The sequence below is a fragment of the Eumetopias jubatus genome, unplaced genomic scaffold, assembly GCF_037043125.1.
Source record: "Eumetopias jubatus isolate StellerSeaLion01/CBP00866 unplaced genomic scaffold, mEumJub1_p1.0 scaffold_17, whole genome shotgun sequence".
Classification (NCBI taxonomy): Eukaryota; Metazoa; Chordata; class Mammalia; order Carnivora; family Otariidae; genus Eumetopias; species Eumetopias jubatus.
In genome coordinates, this window is record NW_028274823.1 from 43,763,987 (window position 1) to 43,786,778 (window position 22,792).

At 38.3% G+C, this 22,792-nt stretch overlaps 1 protein-coding gene across 2 annotated transcripts in view; it reads left to right on the forward strand.

The window, feature by feature from the left end:
- WAPL (WAPL cohesin release factor) overlaps window positions 1-22,792 on the forward strand; it is an 89,353-nt gene that overhangs the window by 22,984 nt on the left and 43,577 nt on the right. The window contains exons 3-4 of one of the 2 annotated variants that reach the window (XM_028098657.2): window positions 4,146-5,189; window positions 7,375-7,493. In XM_028098657.2, the coding sequence (XP_027954458.2) occupies window positions 4,146-5,189; window positions 7,375-7,493 (1,163 nt within the window). The remainder of the gene's footprint in view (window positions 1-4,145; window positions 5,190-7,374; window positions 7,494-22,792) is intronic. The other variant, XM_028098658.2, reaches the window with a different exon arrangement.

A 22,792-nucleotide genomic window follows, 5' to 3' on the forward strand; every position in this document is an offset into this window, starting at 1 on the left:
AGGACCTTGGGATCATGACTTGAGTGGAAGGCAGATGCTTAACGACTGAGCCACCCTTGTTTTTATTAAGGGAATCATCCATTTCCTTTCAAACTTAAGAATCCTTTAGGGAATAATGGGCATTTAATTAATCTTTTATGTGAGGTTGCTTACTGTGTTTTAGATAAGCAGTATGAGGCCTAGGGAGAGAATATGGCTTGCCAAATTTTTACATATCTAGTTATTGGTTTGCTTTTCAAATTCTGTGTAGTTTTCTTAAGATAATTCTCTCCCTTACCTAACATATGAAAGATTGAGTAATTATCTAGTGATGCTAAAATCTAGTGATTTGGGGGCGCCTGACTGACTCACTCGGAAGAGTGTATGACTCTTGATCTCGGGGTTGTAAGTTCGAGCCCCACATTGGGTGTAGAGATTACTTAATACATTTAAAAAATAATACCTAGTGATGTTAAAAGGCATTTATTAAGTATCTGATAGCAGATGGTGCTGGCTAAGTCTTGAATTGAGAACTTTCTATACATCCAGTCTTGACCCTCTAGCTTGAGCAACAGTAGGCCTTAGAATGTGGTTTTGGATTCCTTGCATGAAACTAGTAGACACAGGACACACAAGGGAGTACTGATGAACTTACATGTTAGAGAAAACTCTTGCTAAAAGATTATTAAAAAATATGTCCTATGTTGTGGCAAAGTAGTAATAGCTATGATAATTTGCATTCAGGTGATGCTGTATAACCTGTAAAATATCCTTAAATATATTACCTTCTTTTATCTGTTCAACTCACCCTTCAGAAAGATCTTTTTTTTTTTTAAAGATTTTATTTATTTATTAGAGAGAGAAGGAGAGATACAGAGCATGAGAGGGAAGAGGGTCAGAGGGAGAAGCAGACTCCCCGCTGAGCAGGGAGCCCGATGTGGGACTCGATCCCGGGACTCCAGGATCATGACCTGAGCCGAAGGCAGTCGCTTAACCAACTGAGCCACCCAGGCGCCCCACCCTTCAGAAAGATCTTATTAGTTCATTGTTTTGCTGAAGATAGGGCCTGAACTTCTTAAGGCCTCATTTTAGCCAGAAAGTGGCAGAGTTGGCACACAATTCACTTAACTCCTAAACTTAGTTAGGAATACATTTCTGATTTAGATTAAATTATAAGTTGATTTAGATTAAAACAGTAATGCTTAGCTTCTCTGGAAGAAAATAACTACCTCTTTTTCTTTACTACTTGATGTTTTAAGATACTAAATGGATTTATGTGACAGAGAAGCTGGGATATTTGAGGGAGGAGGGCAGTTGAAAGTAATTGTTCTGCATTTTAGGATAAGGTAGCCTCGCTCTCTCTTCTGAATGTATAGTTGTAAATATTTGTTGCAGAGCTTAAAAGTTGAAGGACTATGGAAAGTGTTTATTTTATATATTAGAATACTGTTGTAAAGAACTTGGACAGCCTTTCTTAGGCAGAGCTCTGTTGGTTACATTGGCTTTTATCTATGTAACGTATTTCAGAAATTTAAAAATACATAATGTACTTTAATATTCATTTGTAGGATTGTTTTTGTTGTATAATTGAATAGATGAGTAGATTATACTTGCTAATGAAACTTATAGTTATAACTTTATTTTTAAAAAGGTTTTATTATTTGAGAGAGAGAGAACAACACGAGCAGGGAGGGTGGGGGACAAGCAGATTCTGCCCTGAGTGCAGAGCTTGACACGTGGCTTGATCCCAGGACCCTGAGATCCTGACCTGAGGCAAAACCAAGAGTTGGGTGCTTAACCAACTGAGCCATCCAGGTGCCCCAGTTTATAACTTTCAGTGAGAATATTTTCCATAGGTCTCTTTATTACTTTTTGCACTTAAAATAGATTACACGATAAGCTCACAACAAAGTTAGGCATTTGAAAGATGGCTTATTTATGAGAATAGTAACAACATGTATTCTCTCTTATTGTAGGAAAAATGGGAGTTATTACTCCCATTCACTTTTATTAAAGTGAAACTTGAAGTAGTTTTTAAAAAATAGGGATACTAACATTGTTCACATAAACTTTTTAAGTCAGAAAGATATTTATTATATAAAACAGTTAGAAATAGCCTAAATAAATTTTGTGACATTAAGACGGTAGAATGCTCTGCAGTCATGAAAGTGATGTGTGGGGTGCCAGGCGGGCTCGGTTGGTGAAGCATCAACTCTTAATTTCTGCTTAGGTCGTGATCTTGGAATTTTGAGGTGGAGCCCAGGGCTCCGGCTGGGTGTGGAGCCTGCTTAGGATTCTCTCTCTCCCTCTCCCTCTGTCCCACCTACCCCCCACCTCTCTCTCTCAAGAAAAAAAAAAAAGTCATGTAATAGAACATTTAATGACATCTCACAGACCTTTGTTGTAGCTAAGCATACTAAGTACTTCCATAAGCTATTTATTAGGAAATATTTCCTTCAGTAATGCTGTAAAGTAATCTAGGTCAGTGCCTTTTGAGGGAAATGGAAGCCCTCAGGGAAACTTCCAAAGTTAGGGGTCTTGCCTGAGCTCTGAAGAGCCAGTTTAGCCAGGGCAACACAAGTCTCCAGACTCCACTACCACTGCTCTTTCCACTTGTTCGTAAAAGCAGTGGTGGTATTTTTTCTGGTTTGGTGTTAGACTTGGCTTTGCTTCTATCCCTTTTAAGGTATCAGATGTCAGAGTTAGCTTTTAATTTTTAGCTTTTCAGTATTTTAGGCTTAGCGATTGGTACTTCTGAGATAATGAAAACTGTAGTTCCTTGCCTTCCGTTGGGAAAAGTGTAAGAATAAAACAGGTATTAGATGCCTTCTAAAGGTAAGTAAATATAAATCTAACAAGTTAAATTATGTTTAAACCCACTGGGTAGCATTAAAAATTGTGCATTGAATTTATGTAATCATCCCTTTGCCTATACTTAATGGCTTGTTAGTTGAGATCTGTTATTGGCTTTTCTTAAATGTAAGTGCACATTTTAAGTACTTTGATTGTTTGGCATAAACATTTTGCCAGAGTTTTTCTACCACTAAGTGCTGGGAGAATTAATCATAATACCGATTTGAATCATATTTTCATCTCTTATTTAGAAAGGTTAACAAAAAATGTTTCTGATGATAAAAATTAAAGATAGTAAAAATGAATTCCCCAAGTACAAAATGAATAGGAAGTTTGAGGTATGCTACTCACTGATATACTTATGCATACGCCACTATAGCCACTTAGGCACCAGAGCCACTGTTAAAAAAGAAAAAAAAATCTTTGAAGTTATATGGTGTTTAGGATTAGGAGAAAGATTGGAAAGCAGAAATAGCAAAAGAAACCTGACCCTGAGACGGGTTTCTCTACTGAGCTGGCATGCCTTATGGGCAGCCTTACCCCAGAGAAATACATTGCCAGAATGTTGTCATTTATTGTGTTATACTCTTTATTTTTTTTTAAGGTTTTAATTTATTATTTGAGAGAGAGTGTGCATAAGCAGAGGGAGAGGGAGAAGCAGACTCCCCGCTGAGCAGGGAGCTGGTGGGAAGCTTGATTCTAGGACCCTGGGATCATGATCTGAGCTGAAGGCAGACTCTTAACTGACTGAGCCACCCAGGCGCTCCCTGTGTTTATACTGTTTAGATTTTACTAAATAAATTTCAATTTAAGGATTTTTATTTGCAAAACCAATAGTATTTCTGAGAAGATTTGGCTGAGTCATTTAATTCTGAATTGATCTAGTTGCTTAACATTGTTGAAATCTCTTGAATTAATTTTAACAAGTTTTAGGGACTTGAATGACTAGGGAGAGGTCAGTGAAAGTCAAGAGAGCTCTATGCTAAAAAGCCTGGGTGGCTCAATCAATTAAGCGTCCTGCTCTTGATTTTGGCTCAGGTCATGATCCTCAGAGTCGTGAGATCGAGCCCTGTGCAGGGCCCCGGGCTGGGTGAGGAGCCTGCTTTAGGATTCTCTCCCTCTCCTCCCCACTTAACAATAAAAAAGGTGGAAGGGGAAATGTCAAATATATAAACATTCATTAATTTATTTAACATTACTGTACTGATTTTAAGATTGATTCTATATTCTTAGTCAGATGTTCCTGTTATTTGTTAACTTTTACATTGATGTCACTTAACATTTTATCCTTGACTTATTTTTAATTTTTACAGATAAAATGGAGAATTTTAGTGAAGAATATGAAAAGAATAGTCACCATATTTACAAAAATGCTGAAGATAGTACTAAGAAACCCAATGCAGAAACAACTGTAGCTTCTGGATACAAAGCTGATGAAATCAAGGAAACAAATGATACTTGGAACTCCCAACTTGGAAAAAGGTCTGAATCTCCATCAGAAGTATCTCCCATTAAGGGATCTGTAAGAACTGGTTTGTATGAATGGGATAATGATTTTGAAGATATCAGATCAGAAGATTGTATTTTAAGTTTGGATAGTGATCCTCTTTTGGAGATGAAGGAGGAGGATTTTAAAAACCGGTTGGAAAATCTAAATGAAGTCATTGAGGAAGACATCGTGCAAAGTGTTCTTAGGCCAAGCAACTGTAGGACGTACTGTAGGGCCAATAAAGCAAAATCCTCACAAGGAGCATCAAATTTTGATAAGCTAATGGACGGCACCAGTCAGGCCTTAGCCAAAGCAAACAGTGAATCAAATAAAGATGGCCTGAATCAGGCAAAGAAAGGCAGTGTAAGTTCTGGGACCAGTTTCAGAGGGACGGTTGGACGGACTAGAGATTACACTGTTTTACATCCATCTTGCTTGTCAGTTTGTAATGTTACCATACAGGATACTATGGAACGTAGCATGGATGAGTTCACTGCATCAACCCCTGCAGATTTGGGAGAAGCTGGCCGTCTAAGAAAAAAGGCAGATATTGCGACTTCTAAGACCACTACTAGATTTCGACCTAGTAATACTAAATCTAAAAAGGATGTGAAACTTGAATTTTTTGGTTTTGAAGATCATGATGAGACAGGAGGTGATGAAGGAGGTTCTGGGAGTTCTAATTACAAAATTAAGTATTTTGGCTTTGATGATCTTAGTGAAAGTGAAGATGATGATGAAGATGATTGTCAAGTGGAAAGAAAGACAAGCAAAAAAAGAACTAAAACAACTCCATCCCCCTCCTTACAACCTCCTCCTGAAAGCAATGATAATTCCCAGGACAGTCAGTCTAGTGCTAATAATGCAGGTAAGACTTTAAAAAAAATTATAAGTAAATGCTTTTCAGGTTTAAATCATCGGCTACTTAGTTTCTGCCTAGATACTCAATTTTAACTTGTTATGTTCAATTTTAATAGAAGTACTGTGTAGGACCACAGATTACCTTATCCAGAAGTACAGCACTTTAAATGTTAATAATTAAGTTCCACATTGTTAAGGATCAGTTTATAGATTAGAGTCTTCTCATATTTGTGTTTTAATTCTGCTGTTAGCACTTGAGAATTTTAAGTGTCTGTGTGTATAGGGGTACTAGACATCTTGATGTTTCAACTTTGAAAATCTAAATGCAGTGGAGACTTAGGGTAGATTTTGGACATTTAGGACTGCACTGATAATAGATGGTTTGTAATGAGGGAAAAATTAGAAAATTAAAATTGATAAAAAGCATTTGTAGTTAGCTCAAAAGTAATCAACTAACAAATGTTTAAAGCATTCTCAAGAAATCTTAAGATTAAGTCTTAATCTTAAAAATCATCTTCTTGAGTTGATTTAATAAAATTGAAAAGGGCTAGTTAAGTATTTATTCACTCTTAACAGTGAAATTTAATTTGTCTCTTAGATTGTAGGGCCAGTAATGACTAGAGGCTCTCAAGGAGTTGATAGTCTGCTGTGAGAGACAAAAGAAGTAGGTTAGCTTTGCTACAATTAAGTCATTACCTGACAAGGGCTTTGTGAAGTGGATTGATGAGTGAGGAAGAGTAAGTGAAAGCCTCTTAGAAAGCTAGCTAGTTTTGATTACCATTTCAGAAAACTTGGATTTTACAGAGGACTTGCCTGGTGTGCCTGAAAGTGTGAATATTTATATATATTTAACCAAATACATAGTTTTTCTGTATCGGTTAACTTACTAAATAAAGCTTTTGTCCTATTAAGTCATACAAGATGTCATTACGTTATGGTGAATTAGAATTCTGGTAGTATTCTTACATACAGATTCCCTTGTACACTGTAAGCCATACTTGAGACTACCGACCATTTTATTATATTTGGCCTAAAAATAGTTTTGTTAGGTTAGAGTCACTCTTCAAAACTAGAATTATATGGGAATAGTCCCTAAGGGCTCACTACTTACTCCCCACTGCAGAAATAAATAAAATAAGGGTATTGTCAGAATTCATCTAGTGCTGTCTTGAATCTCTTCTGGAGAATTGAAGTTTGCAGCAGCCTTGCTAGTCACATGAGATCTGACTGGGCAGACAGCTTTACAGTTGCTTTCTCTGGAGGATGATAAGTAATGATGGACAAAACCTGAGCTCCTGTCTCCCTGAAGTTTACTTAGCTCTTACTACTAACCTTGATAGCAAGTTATCTTAATCAGCAATTGAAAATCTCTGGCAGAAATTTACATTTTGAGGTAACATACTTTTTTAGCATTGAAATGTGAAATCATTAGGCTCCCTTTCAAAAAATTCTTGTTGATACCAAATAAAATTTAAAAATTAGAGACCATTTGATTGATATAGCCAAAGTTGGAATTTGGGTCTTCATATGATGTATGAAATAGCAAATATTTTTAAGGGTTGGGCTAGTAAAAAGCCTTCCTGTTTTTCTTTTTTCATTTAGGCTAGAAAAAGTATAACCATTTAGCAATTAATCTAATTCTTCGGTTATTTTTGTGTGAAGACCCACAAATCATTGAGCTACATTGTACTAGGTCATTTTCTATCTTTTGCCACAAATAGCTGTCTTTTTTTTCCTTTTTGTTTTTTTAAAATGTGGTTTTTATAGATGTAAGCAGACATTCTTTGAAAGCCAGCATGATTCACTATATTTAAGTTCTAGAAAAATGTTAAAGGTGGATACCACCTGATTGTGTGTGTGTGTGTGTTTAAACTAGACCATTCTAATATCAGTGTCCATAGATACCCAACAGTTACTTTACTAAAGAATTGATTTTGCCATTTACACAAAATAAAACTGAAGCACATACACAGTAACTAGGTTTCTGATTCTCCTAGAGTAGGGAGCAAGCAGGAGGGTGAGAATGGCAAAATGAAACTTTATACTGTTAGGAATATTTTGTCAACTGAGTGGCGCTTTTATTCCTTTTACTCTTTTCCCCCACAATATGCCACTCCCCCAAATGTTCGTATGGTTGTTTGGTAGATAATTTGAAGTATTAGAAAGCTAGCTAGTTTTGATTACCATTTCAGAAAACTTGGATTTTACAGAGGACTTGCCTGGTGTGCCTGAAAGTGTGAAGAAGCCCCCAAATAAACAAGGAGATAAATCAAAAGAAAACACCAGAAAGATTTTTAGTGGTCCCAAACGGGTAAGTAAAGAAAGCATTATCAGTGATTTGTATTACTTATCTTTATTGGAGGGTGCAACTCTAACTTTTTTATTTGAAAATTACTAACAAATTTTTCTTTCAAAGGATGTAAGTCAATTTTTTAAGCATTGTAACCATTTTTTGAAGTGTGCAAAAATATACCTAATTTTTATTATATATACAGTTCAGTAACATTAAATACATTCACAGTATTTTGTAACCATCCCATTATCTATATCCAAAACATTTAATCATTTCCAGCAAAAACTCTGTACCCTTTGAACAATAACTCTCCTTTTGTCCTCCCAGCCCCAACTCCTGGTAAACACTGTTCTATTTGTCTCTATGAATTTGCCTATTTTGGTTACCTCATATAAGTGGAATCATACAATACTTACCTATCTGTGTCTGGCTTATTTCACTAAGAATAATGTTGTCAGGCTCCATCTGTATTATAGCACATATCAAAATTTCATTCCTTTTTTATGGCCGAAAAACATTACATTGTATATATTATATTTGTTGTTGTTCAAGGGTATTTTATTGATAAGAAGACCAGACTCTGCCCTCCACTGGTACAACTCCTCTATTAGGTGGTATAAATATATTGAAAGTTACTGCTTGTATTAGTTTAAGCCATAAACTGGCTGACTTAAAGCATACGTACTCTGTGTCAGTTCTGCATTCCAGAAATCCAAGTCAAGATGTTGGGAAGGCTGTGCTTTCTCAAAGCCTCTAGGGGGAAATCCTTTCTTGCCTCTTCAGTTTCTGGTGGCTCCAGGTGTTCTTTGGCTTGTGCTGCATAACTTGCAGTGTCTGCCTCTGTACATGGCCTTCTCTCTCTTTCCCTGTGTCGTCTTTTAGAAGGACACTTTGTGTATATCACATTTTGTTTATTCATCATTAGGGTTGTTTTCACCTTTTGGCTATTTGAGTCCCTGCTTTCAATACTTTTGGATATATACCTAAGAGTAGAAGTTTTGAGACATAGGGTAGGTCTGTGTTTAACTGTCAAACTCTTTTCCACCTTGACTGAACCATTTTACATTTCCACCAGCAGTGCACGAGGGTTCCATTTTCTCCATGTCCTCACCAACACTTATTTTCTGCGGTTTGTTTTGTTTCTTTTTTTGTTTTTGTTTTGTTTTTAAAGATTTATCTATTTATTTGAGAGAGACAGTAAGCACACACATGTGTGCGGGAAGGAGCAGAAAGAGTGAGACAAGCAGACTCCCCACTGAGCGGCGAGCTTGATGCAGGGCTCCATTCCAGGACCCTGAGATTATGACCTGAGCCAAAACTAAGAGTCAGACTCTTAACTGACTGAACCACTCAGGTGCCCTGTTTTTGTTTTTTTTAAATAGGTCCCATGCCCTGTGTGGAGCCCAACCTAGGGCTTGAACTCATGATCTGAGATCAAGACCTCAGCTCACATTAAGTTGGAGCTTAACAAGCTGAGCCACCCAGGCGCCCCTGTGTTTTGTTTTTTGTTTTTGTAATAGCTCTTCTAATGGGTATGCGGTGGTATCTCATTGTGGTTTGATTTGCATTTCCCTGACTAGTGATGTCAAGCAACTTTTTCTGTATTTATTGGTCATTTGTGTATCTTTTTTAGAGAAATATCTATTCCAAGTCCTTTGTGCATATTTGAATTGAGTTTATCTTTTGTTGAGTTACGGGAGTTCTTTACATATTCTAGATATTAATTTCTTATTAGATGAATAATTTGCACATAGATCCCTCATTCTGTGACTTGTCTCTTCATTCTCTTGATAGTGTGCTTTGATTCACAAGTTTTTAATGTCAGTGAAGTCTTAATTTGTTTTTTCTTTTGTTACCAGAAAATCCTTGCCAAGTCAGATGTCATCATATGGCTTTTCCCTTATGTTTTCTCCAAATGATTTTATAGTTTTAGGTCTTACATTTAAGTTTTCCATCCATTTTGAGTTAATTTTTGTATATGGTATAAGTTAAGGGTCCAGCTTCATTCTTACACATTATGTAAGTCATTTTAATATGGTCCAGCAGGGTATTCAGAATAATTTGCTTGACTTTAACTGTTCATTAAAAAAATTCTTTATGGGCACCGGGGTGGCTCAGTCAGTTAAAAGCGGCTTCCCTCTGCTCGGGTCATGATCCCAGGGTCCTGGGATTGAGCCCCAAATCAGGCTCCTTGCTCAGCAGGGAGCCTGCTTCTCCTTCTGCCCGTCGTTTCTCCTGCTTGTGCTTGATCTCCCCACACCCCGTGTTAGATAAAAAATTAAATCTTTAAAAAAAACTCCTTTACTTATATAACTTGTTATGTGTTACATAGTTTTGTTATTAAAAGGTAGTTACGGGACGCCTGGGTGGCTCAGTCAGTTAAGCGTCTGCCTTCAGCTCAGGTCATGATCTCAGGGTCCTGGGATCGAGCTCCGCGTCAGGCTCCCTGCTCAGTGGGGAGCCTGTTTCTCCCTCTGCCTGCTGCTCCCCTGCTTGTGCTCTCTCTGACAAATAAATAAATATCAAAAAAATAAATAAAAGGTAGTTACAAGTTGTCAACACCAAAGCAGATGGAACTGCTTTAAACAGCTAAAGAATAAGCATGTCCAAGAATGAATAAGGCCAAGTCTTACAGCCTCATTTTATTTTTATTCTTTTATCTAATTAGGACTCATTTCAAAGTAATTGTATAATACTTTTGTACCACCATGTGCCCACCCCTCCCCCCCAAAAAAAGTGCTTAATGCTAATTTCAATGAACTTAAGATTGCCCAGGGGCGAGGGGCCAGGGCAGTGTGGAATATAGTCTGTATGGACTATATAACTGTAGTCATTAGTGCTTAGGTGAGGTTTTTGGTTTATATGAAATTGTGTATGGCATATATTGATTTCCAGAGCAATAGTTACCAATTTCTTTGGTCTCAGGATCACTTTACAATCTTTAAAAATTTACTGAGAATCACAAATAGCTTGCTTATTTATTTATCTATTTATTTATTTATTTTTAAGACTTTATTTATTTGACAGAGAGAGTCCACAAGCAGGGGGAGTGGGAGAGGGAGAAGCAGGCTTCCCGCTGAGCCAGGAGTGCGATGTGGGGCTTGATCCCAGGACGCTGGGATCAGGACCTGAGCAGAAGGCAGATGCTTAACCATCTGAGCCACCCAGGTGCCCCTCCCAAAGAACTTTTTTTAAAAGAACTTTTGATTATATGTGCAGATCTATCAATATTTATCAAATTAGAAGTGAAAACACATTTTAAAAATATAAATTCACCTAAAACAATAACCCATTACATGTTAATATGATATTTTATGAAAATTACTTTCTCAAAAAAAGTAGTGAGAAGAATAACATTGTTTTGCATTGTTTGCACATCCCTTAACGAGGGGCGCCTTGGTGGCTCAGTCGTTGAGCTTCTGCCTTTGGCTCAGGTCATGGTCCCAGAGTCCTGGAATCAAGCCCCGCATCGGGTTCCCTGTTCAGCGGGGAGCCTGCTTCTCCCTCTTCCACTCCCCCTGCTTGTGTTCCTGCTCTTGCTGTCTCTCTCTCTCAAATAAATAAAATCTTAAAAAAAAAAAAAAAAGTTTGGCTTAATGAAAGACAGCTGGATTCTCATAGCTCCTGCATTCAGTATATTTCATTATGCTGTTGTGGTTGAAATATATGAAGAAAATGCAGCCTCACAGGTACGTAGATTTATTTTATTATTATTATTTTTAAAGATTTTATTTATTTGACGTAGAGATAGCTAGAGCAGGAACACAAGCAGGGGGGGTGGGAGAGGGAGAAGCAGGCTTCCTGCCGAGCAGGGAACCCATTGCAGGGCTTGATGGCAGGACCCTGGGTTCATGACCTGAGCCGAAGGCAGACGCTTAACTGACTGAGCCACCCAGGCATCCCAAAAGTTGACATTTTTTCATTGGCAGAAAATACTTCAAGGAAAATGACTGGCAGTGATAGGTCCACTTTGTACATTTTTGAGAAAATGTCTGCCTAAAACCCAAGTCTATATAAGAAGCATAGTTTGTCAGTCTTTCGGGTAAAGATTGGTGTTCCAGACAAAGAGCGAGTAGTTCAGCTTGCAACTTGAGCAGTTATATATTTTTCTTTGATATGACCACTGTACTTTGTATGCAGCAGAAGTGTTTTATGCATACTTTTTTGTCACACAGAATATTAGTGCATTTGATGGTTGCAATTTAATAAAATGAGTAATTTTTACTCCTTTCTCAAGGGCTTGTTTTTATATGAAACTGGCAGTTTATTTTTTTTATCTGTGAAGTATATGGCAGTAAAGAATATGACTACTTACACAGTTTGGACCTCCCTATCCTGATTCATGCTAAGTAACCAACAGCTTTATCCATTATTATTATTTTTTAATTAATTTTTAAAAAAAATTATTAAGATAAAGTGTATTATTTGTTTCAGGGGTACAGGTCTGTGATTCATCAGTCTTACACAATACACAGTGCTCACCACAACACATATCCTCCCCAGTGTTCATCACCCAGCCACCCCATCCCTCCCACCCCCCTCCACTCCAGCAGCCCTCTGTTTGTTTCCTGAGATTAGGAGTCTCTTATGGTTTGTCTCCCTCTCTGGTTTAATCTTGTTTCATTTTTTCCTCTCTTCCCCTGTGATCCTCTGCCTGTTTCTCAAATTCCATATATCAGTGAGACCATATGATGATTGTCTTTCTCTGACTGACTTACTTTGCTTAGCGTAATACCCTCCAGTTCCATCCACATAGTTGCAAATAGCAAGATTTCTTTTTTTTTTTTTGATGGCTGCAAAATATTCCATTGTATATATATATACCACATCTTTATCCATTCATCTGTCAGTGGACATTTGGACTCTTTCCATAGTTTGGCTGTTGTGGACATTGCTGCTATAAACATTGGGATGCAGTAATCCCTTTGGATTACTACATTTGTATCTTTGGAGCTTATCCATTATTGATTGCTTTTGCATCATCTGTATAAATGACAACACAGTGAAAAAGGCAAATAACATCTTCTTACTGTGAAAATGGTTGAAAGAGTTCATGGGTCCCTAGCACACACCTTGAGAACTGCTGATTTATAGCATTCTGCTTTATTTTCTTCCCTCTCAACTTTTTGTTATGAAAAGTCAAAATACATAGAAAATGTGAAAGACAAGTATGATGAATACGCATATCCCTCTACCTAGATTGATTCCCAGTTAATATTTTGATTTAATGGCATATACATGATCTCCTCCCCCTACCGTTCATAAAATTTTTTTCTGTCTTATTTGAAAGTTAGTTGGTCAGTTGTAGACTTATGGATAACATTCTTTTTTTTTTTTTTTAAATATTTTATATTTAAGCAATCTCTACACCCAGTGTGGGACTTAAACTCATGACCTCGAGATCAGGAGTCCCATCCTCCACCTACTGAGCCAGCCCGGTTCCCCAAGATAGCATACATTTCTTAAGCATACATACCGAACTGTGGTTATATGCCTACAATACTTAAAAACATCAGCAATTCCTTGATATTATCTGATGTCTAGTCCATATTCCATTTACCCCAACTGTCTGTTAATTGTCTCTAAGTGTTTTTATTTTTCTTCCAAACCATAATCATTTAGTTGTTATATCTCAAGTCTTGAACAGTCCCCTTGTCTTTTAAAAATTCTTGTGGCACTGATTTTATTTTAAAGAGCTCATGATACTTGTAGAATATTTGATTTTTTCCTGATGATGTCCTTTAGGTAATTACTGTATTAAAGTAGGATAATGATGGGGCGCTTGGGTGGATCAGTCGGTTTAAGTGTCTGTGGCTCAGGTCGTGATCCCAGGATCCTGGGATCAAGCCCCCCAGTTCAGGCTCCCAACTTCTCCCTCTCCCTCTCGTCCTGCTTGTACTCACGAGCTCTCTCCCTCTCTCTGTCAAATAAATAAAATCTTAAAAAAAAAAATAGTACAGTGGCATAGAACACTGGAAATTAGGTCTGTAAGCTTGATTAGGTTCAGGTTAAACATATTTTGGCAAGAATGAGTCAAAGTGATAATTGTGTATGTTGCTTTACATTAGAAGCTACATGACACCTGGTTATTCTGCTCTTAATATTGTTTGACTATCAAATGAAGGTTGTGATCACCAGCTCTCCAATAAGGGCATATTTTTCCTTTCATAATTCAGTAAGTAAGCTTCTCAGTACTACTTTGGCACCATGTGAGTATCCTGTTCCTGTTACTGTTTCACTTCATCGTTTTAGCATCCATTGTTGATCTTTGCCTGCATCATTTATTACACTGACAGTTGCAGAAGGGTGAGTTTTCTAATTGCTATTTCTTCTACATATAGTAACTGGAATTCTGTAAAGAGTTTTCTTTCGCCTTTTCCCACCGCCTTGCGTGCTCTTTCCCTCTCTCTCTCTCCTACAGTATAGACTCAATAATTTTTACTTTTTTTTTTTTTAAGATTTTTATTTATTTGACAGAGAGGGAACACAAGCGGGGGGAGTGGGAGAGGGAGAAGCAGGCTTCCCGCTGAGCAAGGAGCCCAAAGTGGTGTTCGATCCCAGGACACTGGGATCATGACCTGAGCCGAAGGCAGACGCTTAACAACTGAGCCACTCAGGCGTCCCTAATTTTTACTTTTTAAATGTATTTATACGATCTCTTGGGTGGCTCGGTTGGGGGTCCAATTCTTGATTTCAGCTCTGGTCATGATCTCAGGGTCATGAGATGGAGCCCCATGTTGGGCTCCATACTGGGCGTGGAAACTGCTTGGGATTCTCTCGCTCCCTCTGCCCCTCTTCCCAACCCCTGTGCACACATATGCATGTTCTCATTCTCTCTCTTTCTCAAAAACAAAACAAAACAACAATAGATTGGGCCAGTGTGAGCTATTTCAAGGTATCTTGTGTCCTTTTGGTATAACTGCAGCATCTTTTTTTTCATAAGATTTTATTTTTTTTTTAAGTAAATCTCTACACCTGGCATGAGGCTTAAACTCACAACCCTGACAATCAAGAGTTGCTTGCTCCACCATCTGAGCCAGCCAGGTGCCCCAACTCCATCAACTTTGAGTATTTCCCTTGCTTTCTGCACAAAAGATGACTTACCTGTTTCAGTCATGGAACCATTCATTTATGCAAGGATCCTTGGTTCTCTTGGTGGGAATAGTATTTAGAAACCGAGATCTGCTAGGTGTGTTCGTTTCTTCTGGGCTCTTTTGTTGGACAGAGCTATGAAATGTCGAAAAATAAACTGCGCATTCATATTGATAGTTTCATTTCAAATTTAAGATTACAGAATTTTGTACTAGTTTACTTTATCCTATAGTACATATTTATAAAAGTGTAATACCAATATTATCATTATTATTATTTTAAAGATTTTACTTGTCAGACAGAGATTGAGAGCATAAGCAGGGGGAGTGGCAGGCAGAGGAAGAAGCTGGCTCCCCGCTGAGCCAGGAGCCCAGTGTGGGACTGGATCCCAGGACCCTGGGATCATGACCTGAGCTGAAGGCAGACCCTTTATTTTTTTTTAAACATTTTCTTTCTCTTTCTTTCTTTCTTTCTTTTTCTTTCTTTCTTTGATTTATTTGAGAGAGAGAGCATGAGCAGGGGGAGCAACAGAGGGAGAGGGAGAAGCAAGCTCCCTGCTGAGCAGGGAGCCCGATGTGCGGGCTCGATCCCAGGACCCCGAGATAATGACCCGAGCCAAAGGCAGACGCCCAACCGACTGAGCCACACAGGCGCCCCTGAAGGCAGACACTTAACTGACTGAGCCACCCAGGTGTCCCAATACCAGTATTATTATGAACAATAAGTACACTGAGTGAAGTTTAAGATTTTTCCAGTTCTTTTTGTCTTTAGATTATTTCTTTGAGAATGAAATCATAGTAATGTGTTCACAAATTTTTAAGTAATTTTATCTTATATGCTTATGTTAATTGATATTCATTTACATCCATTTGTATTCATTTGTGTTCAGTTTTTTTTAACTTAGTTTTAAACTTAATATTGATGTCATTTCTTTGCTACTAATGTGTTTTAGAAGGCAGCAGTGTACAGGTACTTGACCCAATTATGAAGCAGTCTCTCTAGCTTCATAAGTAAATCAGGTCATATAACTTAGTAGGCAGAAGACCTATTTACTGTTGATGGATAATGTCTGAGAAAAATTAAGAAAATGATTGCTAATTTATAAAACCAAAAGAGCTGTGAAATTGAACTTATTTGAAAAATGTAATATGGGTAAAGCCCTGCCTTAAAACAATAGTCCTAAATAATATTTTATTCCCTGAAGAGGTTGAACTTGAGTGTTTTAATTTCCTTTTTAACCTCCTACTGAAATATTTGCCAAAACCCTTTTTATTTTAAGTGGGATTGTGTCAGAATTTCTTTACATATATTATTAATATTTAGGTGGGTCGGTAATTTTCAAAAATGAAACTTTGATCCAAGTGTCATTGTACTTCAATAAAATAATAAAAAATGCTTTAGATCTCATGGAAGATAGGTACCCTTACAAAAATATCTAGGTAAAGAATTTAGAAGCCTACTTCAGGACGAGAGCAACAAGAAGTCAAGCAGTATAAAATAGCTCATAGGAAATAGGTCATCCATTTGCCTTCAAGACACTAAAAGACTACTTCAGAGTTGTTAAAAAGGAGAATGCCATTGAGAAACAGAAAAAGAAATTTTACCTATTGAGTTTTGATGAGTGTAATGGAATAGAGGAAATAAATAGATCAAAATTTTAAGCATTTAAGTGGTATGTATAAATTAATATGGAAATGATGTTTTATATATAATAAATTAGGGTTTGTGTTATCTGTGCAAAAAAAGGAGATAACCTCAATTCTCAAAGGAATTTTTATGTAGGTTACCCCCAAATCTCCAGAGAAAAAAGAAGGGGGGGGAAGTAGGTGGGTGTAGGAAATGTTCTCAGCAGTTGTTCCAGTTCTCCATTATAATAGAAACGCCCTCATGTAGCTGATAGGTCAGTTGGAGTATCTGGGTCTTCTCTAATCTGATTAGATTTAAAGACACTAATGACCTCATTTCCGAGTGAAGAGATAGCCCATGGCTTGCGGTGGCAAGAGTTTCCCTCCCTACCTGTTAGACTTTCTTAGCCCCAATACTGTAGATATTTTGGATTGAATAAATCTTTATTGTGGGGTTGGCCCTAGTAAATTGGAGGATATTTAGCAACACATGTGGCCTCTACCCATTAGGTGCTAGTAGAACCTGCCCTCCCCCTCCCTGAAAATAAACAAAAAACCCACCACCAGTTGCTTCAACCAGAAATGTCTGCAGACGTTGTCCGATGTCTTGTGGGCGTCAAAGTGGACTTCCTCCCATTGGTGTGTATGTGTCTTGAGAATAAGTTGCAGATTTGATGCCCATTACTCCTAAATCTCTTAGTCTGTACTTTCTAAACACAAGAGCACTCTAATCTATAGCTGCAGCATTCCCATCAAAACCAGGAAATTGGTTTGACATTGATAAAGTAGTACAGTCTAGGCCCCAGATCCCATTCACATTTTACCAGTTACCTCAATAATGGTTTGATGGCATGACAAATACCTCCTCCCTCCCAAAGAGCCCATGATCGAGTCCAGAATCACATGTTGTGTTTAGTTGTGACAAGTCTCTACTGTCCTTTGATCTGGAACATCTCTGTCTTTCCTGGTCTTTCCATGGCTGTGACATCTTTGAAGAGTTAGGATCTACCGTTTTGTAGTTGTCCCTCAATATGTGTTGTGATTTAGATTATATGTGTTTGGTGGAAATACCACAGAAGAGATGCTGTGTTCTCATTGCATAATATCAGGTGGCACACAGTTGCCACTTTGTACCATTACTGTTGATGTTAACTGATCCCTTGGTGTCTGTCAGTTTCCTCAGCTCTTCTCATCAAAGTTTCACCCACAAGTTTCAACATTCATTCTTGCCCAAATCAGTTTTTTACTATGATGGTTGTTGAATGTTTTTTCCTGATTATATCATTCCTTCTACAGTTATTAGCAGTTGGCCTTCTACTTTAAGGTAGATCTTTTTCTCTAAGACTGTGTGTATTTATGTATTTATATATTGATTTCTTTATGTCAGTATGAACATCGATTCCTGTTTGTTTGTTACTGTTATTTAAATGATAATACTATCGTTCTTTCAATGCCCAGATTTTTAGGTTTGGCATTTGGATGTTTCTTCAGACTGCCTTTTGATGTGTCCAGTTCTTGGATTTCTTTACTTAATGACATACTGAAATGTTCAATACTCATCATATACCTTCTCAGCCCTGGAATCAACCTTTTATCTAAGGACCCCTGTTTTCTTTTAGTGGAAAATGGTATTTAGAAATAAAGGTCTGGGGGCGCTTGGGTGGCTCAGTCGTTAAGCGTCTGCCTTTGGCTCAGGTCATGATCCCAAGGTCCTGGGATCGAGCCCTGCATCGGGCTCCCTGCTCAGCCAGGAGCCTGCTTCTCCCTCTCCCGCTGCTTGTGTTCCCTCTCGAGTTGTCTCTCTGTGTCAAATAAATAAATAAAATCTTAAAAAAAAGAAAGAAAGGTCTGGTAGGGGTGCCTGGGTGGCTCAGTTGGTTAGGCATCCAACTCTTTTTTTTTTTTTTTTAGGCATTCGACTCTTAATCTTAGCTCAGGTCTTGATCCTAGGGTCCTGAGTTTGAGCCCACATTGGGCATAGAGATGACTTGAATAAATAAAACTTTAAAAAATTTAAAAACCAAGAAAGGAAGGTCTGATGACGAGGTATGGTCCTTTATTCTGCATTGTCATTGCTTCTAGGCCTTCTTTGAGTTCACAGAACTAGGAAGCATGTAAATATATGCATCTGTCTCTCTCACACACACCCTTATTTTGTATCTATATTTAGAACCATGAATTCACACTGATACCTCTAATTCAAGTTCACACCATGTTTTATTCTAGCCTTTACACATTTTCACTTTGCTGACAACAAGAAATCTGGTTTCCATTATCCTCACCATATTTATGTAGTTTTTCAATCCTCATGTATATAACCAGTTTACTGACCACGCAAGCCATCTCCTCAGTTTTAGTGCAACTAGCCAAGAAGAGGTCCTTCTTGCCTCTCCCAATCTCTCCATGTTAGAAGATACTAACTTTTTTAAGCATGCTGCTCTAATAATCTTCCCCAGCATGTAACCGGGGATACAGAAAAGGGTTGTTTGTAACAGGATTGGGGGTTGGCTAGGGGAACACATGTGGCAGAAAGATGAGAAGGGTGAAGAAAACTTCTGGTAAGAATGTAGCTGAGGGCACCTTGGATGGCTCAGTTGGTTAAGCATCCTGACTCTTGATTTTGGCTCCGGTTGTGATCTCAGGGTCATGAGATCGAGCTCCACGTTGGGCTCTACGCTCAGCCGGGAGTCTGCTTGTCCCTCTCCCTCTGCTGTTCCCCCTGCACTTTCTCTCTCACTCTCTCTCAAATAAATAAAATCTTTTTTTAAAAAAAATCTAATTGAAATGATTAGAAAAGTTGTAACTTGCTAGGGAGAAAATTGGAGTTTGAGGGATTAGGTTGGAACATCTGTATTTAAGTGCCTGCTTATATGGTTTTATTGGTCATTTGGCAATTTTGATGCCTTTTTCTTTCTTTTCTTCTTTTTTTTTTTAAATTTTGATGCCTTCTTAAAAAATGCCATCCTAGGGTGCTGGGTGGCTCAGTCGGTGTTGAGCATCTGCCTTCAGCTTGGGTCATGATCCCAGGGTCCTGGGATCGAGTCCCGCATCGGGCTCCCTGCTCCACAGAGCATCTGCTTCTCTGTCTGTCCCTCCTTCCACTTGTTCTCTCAATCTTTCTCTCTCTCTCAAATAAATAAAGTCTTTTAAAAAAAAAAAAAGTAAAAACTGCCATCCTACTTTTGATAGCTAGGTATGGTTTCCCTGCATTGTTATTTGTCATTGTCTTATGTGTGCTGATGGACTTAGATCATCTGTTTCTTTTGCCTTCCCTGCTTTTTGTTTGATTTCTAGCTTTCCATTTGGCTGCTGCCTTTCTGCTCTTTCTTAAGGTATTACCTGTGTAATCATCTTAACTAACCTTCAGTGCTTGGAGGGTTGTATTTAACCTGGGACTTTGGCCATCTTATTTTGCTGGTTAAGACTGCTGCTAGGTCACTGATGATGCTAACCATATTTGTCAATCTCTGTTTCAATTCTAAAATACTTAAATCTTCATTTTTATCATTTTCCTGTAGTTTAGTGTTGGGCCCATCTGGCACTATCTTTTGTCTGACTCTCAAAAGAACATTCTGGACTTTATTTTTTTTCTTCCTTTCTGTCACTCATTATGACACTGGCTAGTGGGCTCCTGGGTAATCAAATTAAAATTTGATTATTAGTGTAAATGATGGTTATATATTAGTTGTATTTATTAAGATTACATAAAGTTGCAGTTTTAAAGTATAACTTTACAGTTTTATAAACTTTTTGTTTCATAAAATGAATTATATGGATTGTCAACTTAAAAACAGAATCTTACAATTGAAAAGATTTTAAAGGACAAGTAATCCCACCTCCTACCCAAGAGTAGATGTTCCTTCACAGTATCCTTCCTTAGCAGTTAACTCATTCTCATGAAGCAGCTTATTTTTTCATCAAATTGTTTTACCCACGATTACCTTTGTTCTGTGTCTGGGGATTCACTGACCATCCTGGGATCCAGTTATCAAGATGGCAGTGTGAAATTTACTATATCTCTTGGACTAGAAACCTGAGATAAAGATGGATACAAAGCCTTGAAAAAAAAAAAGAGGGAGAGACTAGCCATTGGTTTGCTATTGAGGGAAACTGCCCAAAATGTCCCAGTAAAAAGCCACAGCTACCCATTTATAGCTCCTTGTTTGCTGATCCAAAGAGTTGTTGAAGTTGAGCCTGTTCTGGCTGAGCCAGGGTTAGGAAGAGGCTTAGTTTTAGTTGGCTTTTCTTTGTGATTTTTTTTTTTTTTTTTAAAGATTTTATTTATTTGTCAGAGAGCACAAGCGAGTGGGAGAGGGAAAAGCAGGCTCCTCGCTGAGTAAGGAGCCTGATGCGGGCGGGACTCAATCCCAAGACCCTGGGATCCTGACCTGAGCCGAAGGCAGACGCTTAACTGCCTGAGCCATCCAGGCATCCCTGTTTTTATGCAACATGTACTACTTGATTTTCACTGTGCTAGGTGCTGGGAATTAAAAAAAGAATGTGTCTTTAAAAGGCTGTCTGGTGAGGAAGAATGTTTTTCCCCCTATGGAAACTTTTGGGTAGTCTTAATATTTCCTCAAGTGTGTTTATTTCAATCTGTCATCTTTTGTTTTTTAAAGATTTTATTTGAGAAAGAGAGAACACAAGTTGGGGGAGAGGGAGAGGGACAAGCAGACTCCCGGCTGAGCACAGAGCCAGACGCAGGGCTCAGTCCCAGGACCCCGAGATCATAACATGAGCCGAGGTTAGACACTCAACCAACTGAGCCATCCAGGAGCCCCTTGTCATCTTTTTATATAGATAGAATTTAACTGAAATAGTAAATCATGTACCTAAATTGTTGCTATGAATAACGTAAAGACTTAGGAAAATGTGAATTATTTTCTTGATTAATTCTTAGAAGGTATTTTCTTATATATTTTTTTTAAGATTTTTTTAAAAGGATTTTTTTTAAAGATTTATTTATTGGGGTTCCTGGGTGGCTCAGTCAGGTAAGCATCTGCCTTTGGCACAGGTCATGATCTCGAGGTCCTGGGATCCAGCCCCACGTTGGGCTCCCTGCTCAGCAAGGAGTCTGCTTCTCCCTCCCCCCATCCCCTGCTTGTACACGCTTGCTCTCTTTATCTCTCCCCCCCACAAAATAGTAAATAAAATCTTTTTTAAAAAAGATGGATTGATTTATTAGAGGGTGTGTGCTTGCAAGCTGTAGAGAGGGGCAAAGGGAGAGGGAGAAAGAATCTCAAGCAGACTCCCTGCTGAGCACAGAGCCTGACACAGGGCTCCAGCTCACAACCCTGAGATCATGACCTGAGCAGAAATCAAGACTCCAGAAGCTTAACCCACTGAGCCACACAGGGGCCCCTGTTTTTCCATTTTGTAATACATTTTATTTAGAGTTGATTAGGATTCAGAAATCCAGAAAACTCACTAGACTTCTTTTCTACCTTTTTTTTTTTTAATAATTTATTTATTTTAGAGAGTGAGCGTGCACGCACGCATGTGAGCCTACGTAGGGCGGGGGTGGCGAGGAGAGGGAGAGAGAGAAAATCTTAAGCAGACTCCCCACTGAGCGTGGAGTCTGCTACAGGTCTCCATTCCACTACCCTGAGATCATGACATGAGCTGAAGAGTCAGATGCTTAACCAACTGAGCCCCCCAGGTGCCCCCAGACTTTGTTTTCTTGATACTCTGATGACTCCATGCTAATGATGACCACAAATTAACATAAAATGTATAATTTTTTGAGGATGGTGACCATGTTTTTTTTTTTTTTTACCTTCACATTCTCAGTGTCTGAGATATAGAAGGAGTTCATAAATGTTTATTTTTGGGATTCTTGGAAGTATCTCTGAGCAAGGAATATTTAGTACTAAATATATATTTAATATTTAATGATTGGTAAGCCTGTCAAATTTGGAAAAATTTCAGCCAATATTCTTCAGATACTTATGTCTGTCTCCCTTTTGGTATTCCAGTTACACTTGTCCTACCTCAGTCAACCAAAAGTCAACTGGTAAAACCTGTAGTCTCACAGAAACAGGCTTATTGACTTAAGTGCAGTAAAGCATACTGCACACCAGAGGAGTGATGGGGCATCTTACCAAAGAAAAGTTTTTGTAGGATTTTGGGGGGATAAGGGAGTTTGGGTGAAATTTAAGTGGAACAGTCTTTGAGAGGCTCAGAGCAAAGCGGTGTTACCTGTAAAGGGATCAGTATCAAGGTTTGGGCTGCAAAGTGGACCCAGGGGTCCAATTTACTTGAAACTATGAAGTTAAAGTAATTATGGGATGTTGTGTCAAGAAATTCTGTTTGAGGGGCGCCTGGGTGGCTCAGTCATTAAGCTTCTGCCTTCAGCTCAGGTCATGAACCCAGGGTCTTGGGATCGAGCCCCACGTAGGGCACCCCGCTCCGCGGGAGGCCTGCTTCTCCCTCTCCCACTCCCCCTGCTTGTCTTCCCTCTCTTGCTGTCTGTCTCTCTATCAAAAAATAAATAAAATCTTTAAAAAAAAAAACAAACTATTTGAAGCTTGTGTATCTCTTCAAAATAACTTAGATCCTCCAAGCAAGAATGGGGTAGTTTCATGTTTGTTTATTTTTTTT